This window comes from Gracilinanus agilis, chromosome 1 (genome assembly GCF_016433145.1).
Source record: "Gracilinanus agilis isolate LMUSP501 chromosome 1, AgileGrace, whole genome shotgun sequence".
Lineage (NCBI taxonomy): Eukaryota > Metazoa > Chordata > Mammalia > Didelphimorphia > Didelphidae > Gracilinanus > Gracilinanus agilis.
In genome coordinates, this window is record NC_058130.1 from 763,865,234 (window position 1) to 763,877,521 (window position 12,288).

At 43.0% G+C, this 12,288-nt stretch overlaps 1 protein-coding gene across 1 annotated transcript in view; it reads right to left on the bottom strand.

Annotated features, from left to right (window-relative positions):
* The window catches only part of NOS1 (nitric oxide synthase 1), a 108,074-nt gene that overhangs the window by 15,762 nt on the left and 80,024 nt on the right, over positions 1-12,288 (bottom strand). The window contains exons 12-15 of the mRNA XM_044685444.1: positions 11,654-11,755; positions 8,230-8,346; positions 5,561-5,735; positions 3,808-3,946 (exon numbers count right to left, since the gene is read on the bottom strand). Of these exons, the coding sequence (XP_044541379.1) occupies positions 3,808-3,946; positions 5,561-5,735; positions 8,230-8,346; positions 11,654-11,755 (533 nt within the window). The remainder of the gene's footprint in view (positions 1-3,807; positions 3,947-5,560; positions 5,736-8,229; positions 8,347-11,653; positions 11,756-12,288) is intronic.

A 12,288-nucleotide genomic window follows, 5' to 3' on the forward strand; every position in this document is an offset into this window, starting at 1 on the left:
GTAGACAGTAGTTGCTTCGCAAGGGTTAGTGGCTTGATGGATGCATTAGATCAGTGATTCCCAAAGTGGGCACCACCACCCCCTGGTGGGTGCTGCAGCGATCCAGGGGAGCAGTGATGGCCACACTTTATTTGTATTACATTCTATTCTGAGTTCAATAAATAATTTCATAATTTCCAGGGGGTGCTAAGTAATATTTTTTCTGGAAAGGGGGTGGTAGGCCAAAAAAGTTTGGGAACCACTGCATTAGAGCATCTCAGAGCCGATCATATCTACTTTCTAAATCCCTTGTATGTACCTATTTTTTATCTCCTCCATCAGAATGTGAGCTCCTTGTGGTCAGGGATTAGCCAAGACACTGGAGTGGTTGGCCACTTCCTTCTCTAGTTCATTTTACAGATGAGAAAAATTGAGGCAAACAGGATAAAGTGACTTGCACAGGGTCACACAACTACTGCGTATCTGAGGCCAGATTTGAAAGAATGTCCTCCTGACTCCAGGCCCAGCACTCTATCCATTGAGCCACCTAGCTATGTGACAATACCTATGGCCTTTACCATTAGAATGCAAGCTCCTGAATGTGTAATTAGAAAATCTTGAACCCCTGAACTACATTACTCAGAACTCTTCTCCCTTCCCCCACGTTTGCGTCCTTATGTAATGTTTGTAAGTTTGCTGTACACCTGCCTCTCGCTCTCTTTTCCCATGTGCGTGGCTGGGAAAGCTGGCCTTTACTCAGGCCTTTACTTTTGTCTTTTTGTTTTCTTTCACTTCAAGTTATTAATAAATCTTGTTAAATATAATACTTGGAGATACTGTATATTAATTTTTAATCTCACATTTGGCAGTTAGGTGACTCTGGATTGAGAGCCAGGTCTAGAGATGGGAGGTTCTGAGCTCAAATTTGGCCTTGGACGCTTTCTAGCTGTTTGACCCTGAATAAGTCAGCCCCAGTTGCCTAGCCCTTAGTACTAAAACTTATTACAATTCCAAACCAGAAGGTAAGGGTTTTAAGAGAAAAAATACAAAAGAATGTAAGTTCATTGAGGGCAAAGTTATTTTTCTTTGGGAGGGGGGTGTCATTCCTTGTATCTTAGAATTTATTAAGTAGTGCAGAATAAATATTCATTGATTGACTGAATGGCTCAGTTGAAGCCATCAAGTATGTTGGCATAAGGGAGAATCTGGGAGGCATAAAAGAGATTCAGTTTTTCCATTGATTACTAATGAATTTTGCCCTCTGATTTTTTTCTGGCTTAGCCCCCAATAAGGAAGCCCTACTGAGTATGAGACTGTATTTTATTATATAGCTAGTTGGGTCAGTAAATAGAACAGTGGACATAGAATCAGTAAGAATTTAGTTCAAATTTGCATACATATTTACCTGCTGTGTGATCCTGGGCAAGTTACTTAATCTCTGATTGCCTCAGTGTTGTCATATGTAAAATGGGGATAATGAGGAAATTAGGAGAGTAAGTGGTTAATTGTGGGAACTGAGTGAATCACACTGATTCCATCTTGTGACCCAATTCTGGAGCTAGTTTAGTTCTCTTTCTACTCAATTATTGGTCTAGTTTAACTTCTATCTTGTGAGAAAACTTTATTTAATCATAGGAATGGGGAGAAAACCTTATCACATTGTTTGACCCTAGCCCTACATGGCTGGGAAGCTGGACCATCTTTGCCTGCTGCTTAAGAGACCCAAGGACCTAGGTTATACTGACCAGAAACCTGGTCACATCCAAAGACTGATGCAAGAGTTTTCTCAGAATGTAACTTCTCAAGCTATGTCTTATCTGAAAACTGGCCCTATATTGATCAGTAGTTATTGTTTCTGTTTTCCTTTGATTGTTCACAGACATTTGTGGTTTTTCCTGATTTCAGGAAATTGCACTTGTTCACTCTTCCCATCCCAGATGGAAAGTCTTTCCTCCAGTTAGAAATCAGATTATCTAATGTTGTATCCTGGTTAATTTAAATTTAATTTAATCCTTTTAATTGTCCCTATTTGATTGTTTTCAATATATACAATTCTCTCTTCACATTCGGGGTCCAGTGCCAAAGTTGAGAAAGGTGACTAGTCCCGATTTGCTAAGGCAATTGACATGTCTCGCTTAATAAATGGAAACACTCAGAAGCTCCATTCTTTGTTTTGTTGGTCATTTCATCTTTCACCCACCATTATTAATAATAATTATCTCCAGTCCTTTGGTGAGGTGATGAGATGATGTGGTGCAGAAGGTGCAAATCTAACCCTGCAAAGCCTTACTGCAGAATTTCTGACAGTTGAAAAGGGTTTAGAATCCTGAGGAGTGGCAGTTGATCCTGGAGACTTGATGAGAGTAGGAGGGTCAACTGAGCTCTATCTTTGGACTGAAACCCTGGCCTATATTCTGCAGCTTTTTCTCTTAAAATTTGTTAGCTTAACTATCTCTTTTGGATCTCCCTAACCTCCCCTATTCCCAATCATCATTTTCCCTTCCTGAATTTCCTGTGGGTTTTTGAAAGGAGGGTGGATCTGGGTGGTAGCTTTCAAACTTTGTAGATTTAGTTTCTCCATAGTCAAGTAGGGCTTCCCTTCATACAAATTATCTCTTGAATCATTATATGCAACTTTCCTACCCATTTTGGGCTGAGTTAGGCAGGTCCTTTCTCAGTCTCACATTCCTGTGTCCCTCCCCCACCTGAAGCTTTCCCTAGGCGGCTGTATAGAGTTACCTTGTATCCCTCTGTCCTTTACAATCAACCCTGAAACTCAATAAACCCTGTTTGTCACTTAATCAAACCTTTGGCTAAATCATTAGTTGATTGATAAGAGAGGGAGAAGGGGAGAAAGGAAAAATATTCTCTCTGGGTCCTGAGGAGGTTGGAGGCATCCATTTTGGAGGAAGTGGTAACCCCTTTACTTCCTCTGGACTCTTCCTTTGTGAAGCCATTTCTGGCTAGCCCTAACCTTTGTCTGTAGAAGTGACCTTCCTGCCTGGAGGGCTCAGTCTGTTTCCCTTCAGTGTCTCTGTCTCAAACCTGTGTCCCAGTCTGTGTCTCCCTTTGCTCCACTATTGTATCCTCCTTATCCACTTTACTGCCTTAGGGATTCACAAACCCCTATCTACAGTGTCTTGTCCCCTATTACAACCTTACCTGCCTTAATTCCTATTACAACTTTACCTGACTATTCCCTTATCTCTAGCCTATTCCCCTTACCTGCCTTTAATTCCCAATTAGTACCCTACTTGCTTAATTCCCCTATTACATCTGGCGAGTATAGTTAATTAAAAAAAAAACCTATGAATCTGGCAAGAATTACATTTATTTTAGGCAGTGTCTCCATAATGGCTTGGTCGTTCATGCAAGGTCTTTGCAACTTCTATTTCGTAAAAGTCCCAAATCTAGTGCAACAAATGCTAGAAATATATGATTACTATAAATGGCTTGCCTTTACCCTTGCCAAATGCATGTTTCACCCCCACGGCTATTGTAATAATCCTATCTCTTTGGCAATTCCTTGTAATCTCTAAGGCAGTTTTGATTCACCTGTATAATTACTTTAAGACAACTCCTACAAAAATTGATGCTGACTCTGGGGAACTAGTGGAGAACATCAAGCTAATGTTCCAAGTGTTAAAACAAATTAGGTGAAGTGATGAGATGATCAAATGAGATATGTATATTGTGCTTTGCAAACCTTAAAGTAACCACACACATGCTAGCTATTCCCATTAGCCCTGCACACCTATTTTGTTTGGCATGGGCAGCACCTTTAGTGTCAGAAAGAAGGGTAAGGGCTATAGGGCTACAAGTCCTTACCTAGTGTGAGCTCTGGAGCTTCAGCCACATAGGTCAGCCGGAACTTGTTTCTCTTCCAACTTCGGTCATTACTGATGAGGGAGTTGTTGGCTTTCTCAATGTTGACATCGTCCCCCACGCAGAACACATCACAGGCTGCCTGTATCCACAAGAAGGGTTTTCAGAGACCTGTCAACACTGATGGACACTGGCTCCCCCTCTGCTCCCAGCCTCTTCCTAGCCAGCAGTGTTTTTAAATAAATTGTTTTATTAAAAAAACTGAACATCAAATATCAATACTGCCAAAATATGCTTATTTAGTAGCTATTTAAATTTTTAATGAATTCCAGTGTATACTATATTAGGATAATTTTTAGTGACTCCTTTTATTCCTTTATCCCCATAATGGCTCTTCAACAAAAGATCCTTGGATAAGATATTTTTATGTTAATTTTTTTACTTATTAAGTAGAATCATAGATTTGAAGTTGGAAAAGATGGTAGAGCCATGATGGTGAACCTATGATATGCATGCCAAAAAGGGCACACAGTGCTCTCTGTGGACACATGGACCATCATTACCAACCAGAGTTTGTTACTAGAAAGACAGAGGGCCTTGAGATTGCTGTTCCCTTCCCCATCTCTACCATGTTGAGGACATTTTTTCACTTCACCCACCCCTCTGCCCAGCAGCCCAATGGGAGTGCTTTACATGCAGTAATGGGAGAATTTCCTCCCCTGACTGGGGTAAGGCAGGGGAGGGGAGTGGCAAGGGATCTTTGGGGGGGCACGGGATGCAGTCTCTAAAAGGTTTGCCCTCACTACTTTAGAAGCTATTCAGTCCATTCCCCTCATTTTACAGAGGAAGAAACTGAGAGAAATTAAGTTACTTGCTAAAGGTCACACAGGTACTGCCTAGCACATAAGAGATGTAATAAGAATGGTAATGATGGGGGCAGCTGGGTAGCTCAGTGGATTGAGAGCCAGGCCTAGAGACGGGAGGTCCTAGGTTCAAATCTGGCCTCAGACACTTCCCAGCTGTGTGACCCTGGGCAAGTCACTTGACCCCCATTGCCTACCCTTACCACTCTTCCACCTATAAGTCAATACACAGAAGTTAAGGGTTTAAAATTTAAAAAAAATTTTTTAAAAAAAGAATGGTAATGATAATGATTTATATAGATTAGAATATTCCCATAGACCAGGGATTCTGAATCATTTTTGTCATCTGATTTTGTCAGTCTGATGTCTGGTAATATGGTGAAGCCTATGGACCCCTTCTTAGAATCCTCCTTTTAATTGCATAAAATAAAACATATTGGATTATATATTATTATTATATCAAAATACTTATTAAAATATTTTTAAAATATACCAAGTTTTGGTTTCATATTAGTATTCTCTTGCAACAGAGACAAATATGGAAGGATGTTTCACATGCTAATACATATATACCTAGCTGTGTGATCCTGGGTAAGTCATATAACCTCTTTTAACCCAGTTCAAATTGCTTACCATGTTCCTGAGTGGGGAGGAAAAAGAGAGGGAAGGGAGACAGTTTGGATCTTATAATTTTGGAAAGCATGTTTAAATTTTTATTATACATAATTGGGAAAATAAAATTTCTTTGAAAAAGAAAAATCCTAAATTCACAACCCTGACCCCACGAATCTATCCATGGACCTCTTGGATGATAGGGGTTTTCTAAATGGGAACCTCTGTGCTCAATCTAGTTTCTTCCAAAGTCTCCTTCCCAAGGCAAGGAAACAAGTTACCTTGAAGACTTTCTTGGCCCAGGTCCTAAAGGCTTCTTCCTGGCCACAGAGCTCATCTCCTTCCCTCATTTTCAGGATGCGCTCCCCTCCGAGTTCTTCTAAGAGGGTGTCCACTGCATGGCCAAAGGCACAGAAGTGGGGGTACGCCCTTGAGCCAAGACCGAACACCGAGAATCTGTCGGCACGACAAGACAGACACTAAGAAATTCCTTTTCTGTCTCTGTTTCCCCAGCTGCTAGCATCATGCCTGGCATGTTAAGGAACAGGATAGGGATAGTGGATGATGAGAGTGAGGTTGAATAAATACCAATCATAACTTACTTTTCCATAGTTTTTTTTTAAGTTTTACAAAGAGCTTTAACTTTTTTGAAAGTATTTTAAAAAATCTGACCTCAAATATCAAATGAAATGAGTATTTTTAGAATTTAAAAATAAAAAAGAAACCACTTAAAAGAAAAAGTTAGATGGTCCAGTGAATAGAGTGATTAGAACAATAGACCTAGAGTCAGGAAGACCTGAATTCAAATTCGGCCTCAGATACTTACTAGATGTGTAACTCCTGGGTAGGTCACATCACCTGTTTGCCTCAGTTTCCTCATCTTTTAAATGAGCTAGAGAAGGAAATGGCAAACCACTCTAGGATCTCTGCTAAGAAAACCCTAAATGGATTCACAAAGAATCAGATAAGATTGAAAAAAATAAAATTTTCATCTATGAAGCAGAACAGAAAAAAGAAGGAAATTGTAAATGAAATGATGACTCTATTATGTTCACCTTGCTTTTTCTTACAAAGTGCTCTCAGTGCACTTCTTTCTCTCAACCCCATTTACAGATGTGGAAATTGAGGCTGAGGGTTTATGTGACAGTTTTTTGATTTAAGGTTTCAGGACTATGGAGGGGGCAATATACCTTTTAGAAGCCTTTGGACTATTGTGCTATAAGAAATGATGAACAGGATGATTTCAGAAAAAACTGGAAAGATCTACATGAACTGATGTGGAGTGAAATAAGCAGAACCAGGAGATCGTTGTACACAATAACAGAAACATTGTACAATGATCAGCTGTGAAAACTTGGCTATTCTCAGCAATGCAATGATATGGGACCATCCTGAAAGACATGATGGGGAAATCTATCGACTTTCAGAGAAAGACCTGTTGGAGTCAGATGAATGCAGATCAAAGCATTTTATCTTTCACATCAGAACATTTTTGGTTTTATTTTGGGGTTCTGGTTTTGTTTGAGTTTGCTCTTACAACAATGACCAATATGGAAGTGTTTTGCTTGACAATAAAAATAAATATTTAAAAAGAAGTCTTTGGGGGTACTATTCCTCAATGACCTAGCCATAAGTGGTCCCTATACATAAGTGATTGTCTCTCTTCACATTTTCCTACAGTTGTCGTTCAGTCATTTTTCAGTTGTGTCCAACTCTTTGTGACCCCGTTTTGGGGTTTTCTTGGCAAAGATACTATAGGAGTTTGTCATTTCCTTCTCTGGGTTATTTTACAGATGAGGTAACTGAGGCAAACAGGGAAGTAACTTGTCCAGGGTTACCCAGCTAGGAAGTGTCTGAGGCTGGATTTGAACTCACAAAGATGAGTCTTCCAGGTCCAGTACTCTCTCCACTGAGCCACCTTACTGACCTGGAGGTAGATTGTAGAAGGATAGATAATAGATAGTGGTAGATGGATAGTAGATAGATAGATTGAGCATTTATTAAGCACTTACTATGGATGACAGAGTGCCAGATATAGACAACTAAACAAGATAATTCCAGCTCTTAAGGAACTTCCATTCTAATGGGGGAATACAATACCTAAAATGGAGCTGGAAAGAAAGGGTCTAATGAGACCTTGCATAGAGCGAGACCCTGCTGGAATCTTAGAAAGCAACAGGGGGAGAGAAAGGGTCAGAGCAAGGGAGTGTTGAGACTATCAAAAGATAGGGAGCCAGATGTGGCAGTGGATAGAACCTGGGGGCCTGGAGTCAGGAACCCTTCTCTTCATGAGTTCTAATGAAGCCCTCAGACACTTACCTGGGTGACCCTAGGCAAGTCTCTTGACCCTGTTTGCCTCAGTTTCCTCATCTATAAAATGACCCAGAGATGGAAATGGCAAACTAGTTGTGTGACCCTGAGCAAGTCACTTCACCCTGCTTGCCTCAGTTTCCTCATCTGTCAAATGAGTTGGAGAAGGAAATGGCAAACTAGCCGTGTGACTCTGGACAAGTCACTTCACCCTGTTTGCCTCAGCTTCCTCCTCTGTAAATTAAGCTGGAAAAGGAAATAGCAAATCACTCTAGTATCTTTGCCAAGGGGATCATGAAGAGTCTGACTCGATAGAAAAATAACTGAACAACCTCCACCACCAATAACAATGGTTTGAAAGATAAACTAAAGCAGGCACCATGTAAGATGGTATATCAATGAGGAATAGTCAGCTTCTCTGAGGAAGCATTATCTCTTGTGGTCACTTGGGAGGACAAACCTATTAGGGCTCTTCCATGGATCCCTTAGGTATGAGAGTGCTGGATATTTGAGGAGGAGCTGAAAAGGGAGACACTGGCAAAGGAAGGGGCACTGAAATCTCCCCAGACTTGGACTCAGTCATTTTAGCTTCTGCCCATGGCTCTTGGTTCTCCCGAATTTCCAAGTGCCCTGGACTCACCTCACATTGGCCAGGGGCCCAGCACTCTCAAAGTTGTCTCTCAGGTCTGGTCCATCGCTGGAAGATTTTCGGGCATCTGAGTATGAGGAGACGCTGTTGAAACGGACCTTGTAGCTCCTACAGAAAGCAATAGGGATGGATGGGTAAGTTCTGGGGCACTGAGATCCTTCTGGAGGCAGGGAAGAGGGAGTATAGGTACATGCATCACCAGGGCCTCTAGTGGGCACTGGAGCCTGGCCCAGGAAGGAAAGAGCTAGGGGGCATCTGGGCAGCCTGGGTTGGGAAGTGTTTCTAAAGGTCAAGCATCTTCTGAGTCCTCTCCAGGATGGAAGTTCAAGATTTTCCCAGTCTCTAGGCTCCTGGGAACTCTGGATCTTTTCCTGCTCCTATCCCTTCTTTGATATCTGATAGCATTTCCTAGACCTGCTTTCACAGTTCACAGACAACTCTCTTCTTTGTGTCTAGCCTCTGTTATTCTTTACCCACGTTGTAATAGGCAACTGTCACTTATCCACACAGCAAGGGATGGGGGTTGGGGAAGGCCAGAGAAGATGAAAGGAGATGTCATATAGCAGAACTGGAAAAGAGTGATGGTTGGAGATGGAAAAAAGAGAGGAGAGGAAAGATAGAATGGGAGAGGAGAGTTGGAAATGGAGAAGGGGGGGGGAAGAGGGAAAAAATGGAGAGAAGAGATGGAAAGGAGAGGAAAGATAAAGAGGAAGGACAAAATGGAAAAAGAGGGAGGGAAAGAGAAGAGATAGAGAAAAGAGAAAAGATGGAGAAAAGCTAGAAAGGAGAGGAGAGATGGAAATGGAGGAGAGGAGACAAGAGATAGGAAGTAGAGGAAAGATAAAGAGAGAGGAAGGAAAAAAAGCTGGAAAGGAAGAACTGGAGAGAAGAGATGGAGAGGAGAGATGGAGAGAAGAGAAATGAAGAGGAAAGGCAAGATGGAAAAGAAAGTGGGATGGAGCAAGGAGAAAAGATGGAGAGAAGAGATGGAAATGAAGAAGAGAGAGATGGAGAGGAGAGAGAAAGAGAAGAGAGAGGGAAGAGAAAAGAGATAGGAAGAGGGAAAATAGGAAATGTGGAAAAGGAAGAGAGATGGAAAAGAGAGGAGAGGACTGATGGAAGAAATGAAGAGGAGAGGCAAGATGGAGAAGAAAGAAAGGAATAGAGAACAGAGAAAGATGGAGAAAGAAGAGTCCAGAGGATCCAGAATGGCAGATAATTTTTTTAATTACATTTTTCTTTGGAGTTTATCATGTGATTAAAAAGATCTGTTTTACAGATTGACTATCCTAATTATGTTATATCCACAACACTACTGCCATAGGCTTGTGGCCCCTGAGAACCGTACCCTGACATTTGGGTGGGTTGTGGGAAGGAAGAGGAGAAGCAGCAGTTGGACAGAGTAGGAAGCTAGTGGTGAGTGAAGAATTGCATTTGAGAGCCTGAGTCCTGAACCTGCAGAGGCCCCCAGGGCAGACCAGGAGCCAGGATGGCAGAAGGTGGCAGTGTTGGCATTGATTCTTTATCAGGCTCCCTGCATAGCTATTCGCTGGGACAAAGGGAAGGAGAGCCTGGCTTCTTGTTGGCCTCCTGGTGGTTTTTGGCATAGCCTGAGAATCTTCCTGGATGGCTCATTAGTTTGGGTCTGGTTTGGTTTTAGGGTCCCCCACCCCATCCTGAACTTTTTGTCTTCCTGAGGAAACTGATGCTTTTCTCTGAGGGTGGGTGGGTGACATTCTTCTGAATGCTTTCTGATTGACAGCTTCATGGACTGACCTCCCATGGACTCTACTATCAGCCCTTAGATAATAGGAACCATGGGCGGTCAATCCATGAAGCCATATTGATTCCCCTGTCACAGGCTCTAGTCTTTGAGTTGGAAGGAAACCTTAGAGACCTTTGAGTACATCTCTATCATTTTACAGATGAGGTACCCGAGGCACAGAGAGGAGCAGCATTGTCTAGGCTCCCACAAGTCAGTACCTGATACAGGATTTGGACAAAAGTTGGGACTTCTTCTCCTGGGTCTTCCTGGAGCCTTGGGGCACAGAAGTGAGGGGACAGGGGGTCTACAGGCAGACTCCTCCATTCAACAACCCTTCAGACATTAGGAGACAGCTATCATGTCTTCCCCGACTGAGTCTTGTCTCCTCCAGGCTAAAGCTCCCCACTTCTTTGATTCAATTTTCATACATGAACGAACTTGAGATCTTTCCCCATCTTGGTACCTTTCTCTAGGCATTCCCCAGTTCATCCGTAGTTCTCCTCCTTACTCTTGTGTGACCATGGGAAAGTCACTTAACCCCTCTGGGGTTTCCTCATTGGTAAAATGAGTCATTTGCAAAATGAGGGAAGTTGACTAAACGACTTAGGATCTAGGAGTCAATGCTCTTGCATCAAATGTCACCCAGAGATGAACATAATAATCCAGGGTCAGCCAGGTGGCTTGGTGGGGTGAGAGCCAGGCCTAGAGATAGGGGGCTTCAGATCCTTCCTAGCTTCCTACCCGGTGCAAGCCACTTAGCCCCCATTGCTGAACCCATAAACAAAATTGAATCTATGACAGAAAGTAAGGGCTTTTCAAAAATAATAATTCAAATGTGGTCCATCCTGAGCCCAACCCTTTTTCATTCTTGGGGCTCTTGCCTCTTTCACTGCAGCCAAAGGGAAAATTCTTTGTTTTTCTCCCCCTGAGGTTGGGAGGAGAACCACACAACCCCCTTGTGATCTCTCGGCCATCGAATTTCCCTTTAAGAAGTGAGGACTTCTCTTCTCAGACAAAGAAAAAAAAAACAGCCCCAAACCCAAACCCAAACCCAAACCAACAACTCCCAAACAAAACACAAACAGAAATGGAAACAGAAACAAGCCTGAGAGCAAAAGACGGAAGCTTGCGCACCCTGGCAGCAGTGCTTCAGAGTTGGGTGGCCTTCAAAGTTTTCTCTCTGGCATCAGGAAAGAGCTAAATATATGGATGTGTATTTATTGTCCCAAAATAGATGCCTCAAATTGAGTCATATCACCAAACAGGCCGCTGCTTTCATGCAAGCCGATCGGAGAGGTAGCCTCATTGTTAGCGCAGGGCAGCTGGCCACGGGAATAAAAATAATTCCTTGGATTTTTAGAACATTTGAAAACTACCCCCCACCTCCCGTTCCCCCATGCTTCCAGAGCCATGAGCTCATTCCATTTTCATAGCAGCTTCAGAAGGTAGGCAAAGACAGGCGGAATCTTCCCCGTGGGATGATGGATGAGGCTCAGATCCGTTAAGTGAGTAGCCCAAGGTCACACAGCCAGTTAGGGCTCCAGTCTGGTCCTCGCTCTCCCCACAAGACCACCCAGAGTGTGGAGGGCCCAGGGGGGAGTCAAAGCTTTGGTGGTTAGCTTGGGAGCTCAGCGGTCACACACAGTCTACCTGTCCTGACTGTCCCGGATGGCAGCCAGGTTGCACACTTCCGTTGGGTCATAGGGAGGTGGTGGTCCTTTACGGGGAAAGAAAGGCAAGGGTTCCGGGGACCTAGAGAGGAGAACCAATAGAGCCCCATCTCTCCCTGGAGAGGGGGGTCAGGGGGAACCCATCATGAGATCAGCAGTATAGGCTGGGCCCCCCTTGGGTGGGAGAAGGCAGCTTCCAGGAAAGTTGAGGAAGCACAGAATAAATGTACACAAGTTACATTTCTACAGCACTCAAGTTTGCAAGACGCTTTCCTTACAGTGACTTTGGGCTCATTTAATAGGGCACAGTGGCTCTGGAGTCAGAGGACCCGGGTTTGAGTCCTGCCTTGGCCATTTACTACTTTGGGAACTGGGCAAATACTTTTCTTTCTCATCTTTTTTTCATCTGTAAAACAAGGGGGCCTCTGAGTTCCTTTTCAGACCTTCCCATTTGAAAGATGAAGAAACTGGGGCTCAGAGAATGAAATGACTGACCCACGGTCACACAGCCAATTAATCTCCAAGTCTGAGTCCTTTGCTTGCTTTGCAGGGCTTTGGTGTCAAAACAAAGGATGGGAAACCGGAAGAGAGACTCGTTCTCATTTCCCAAAGAGT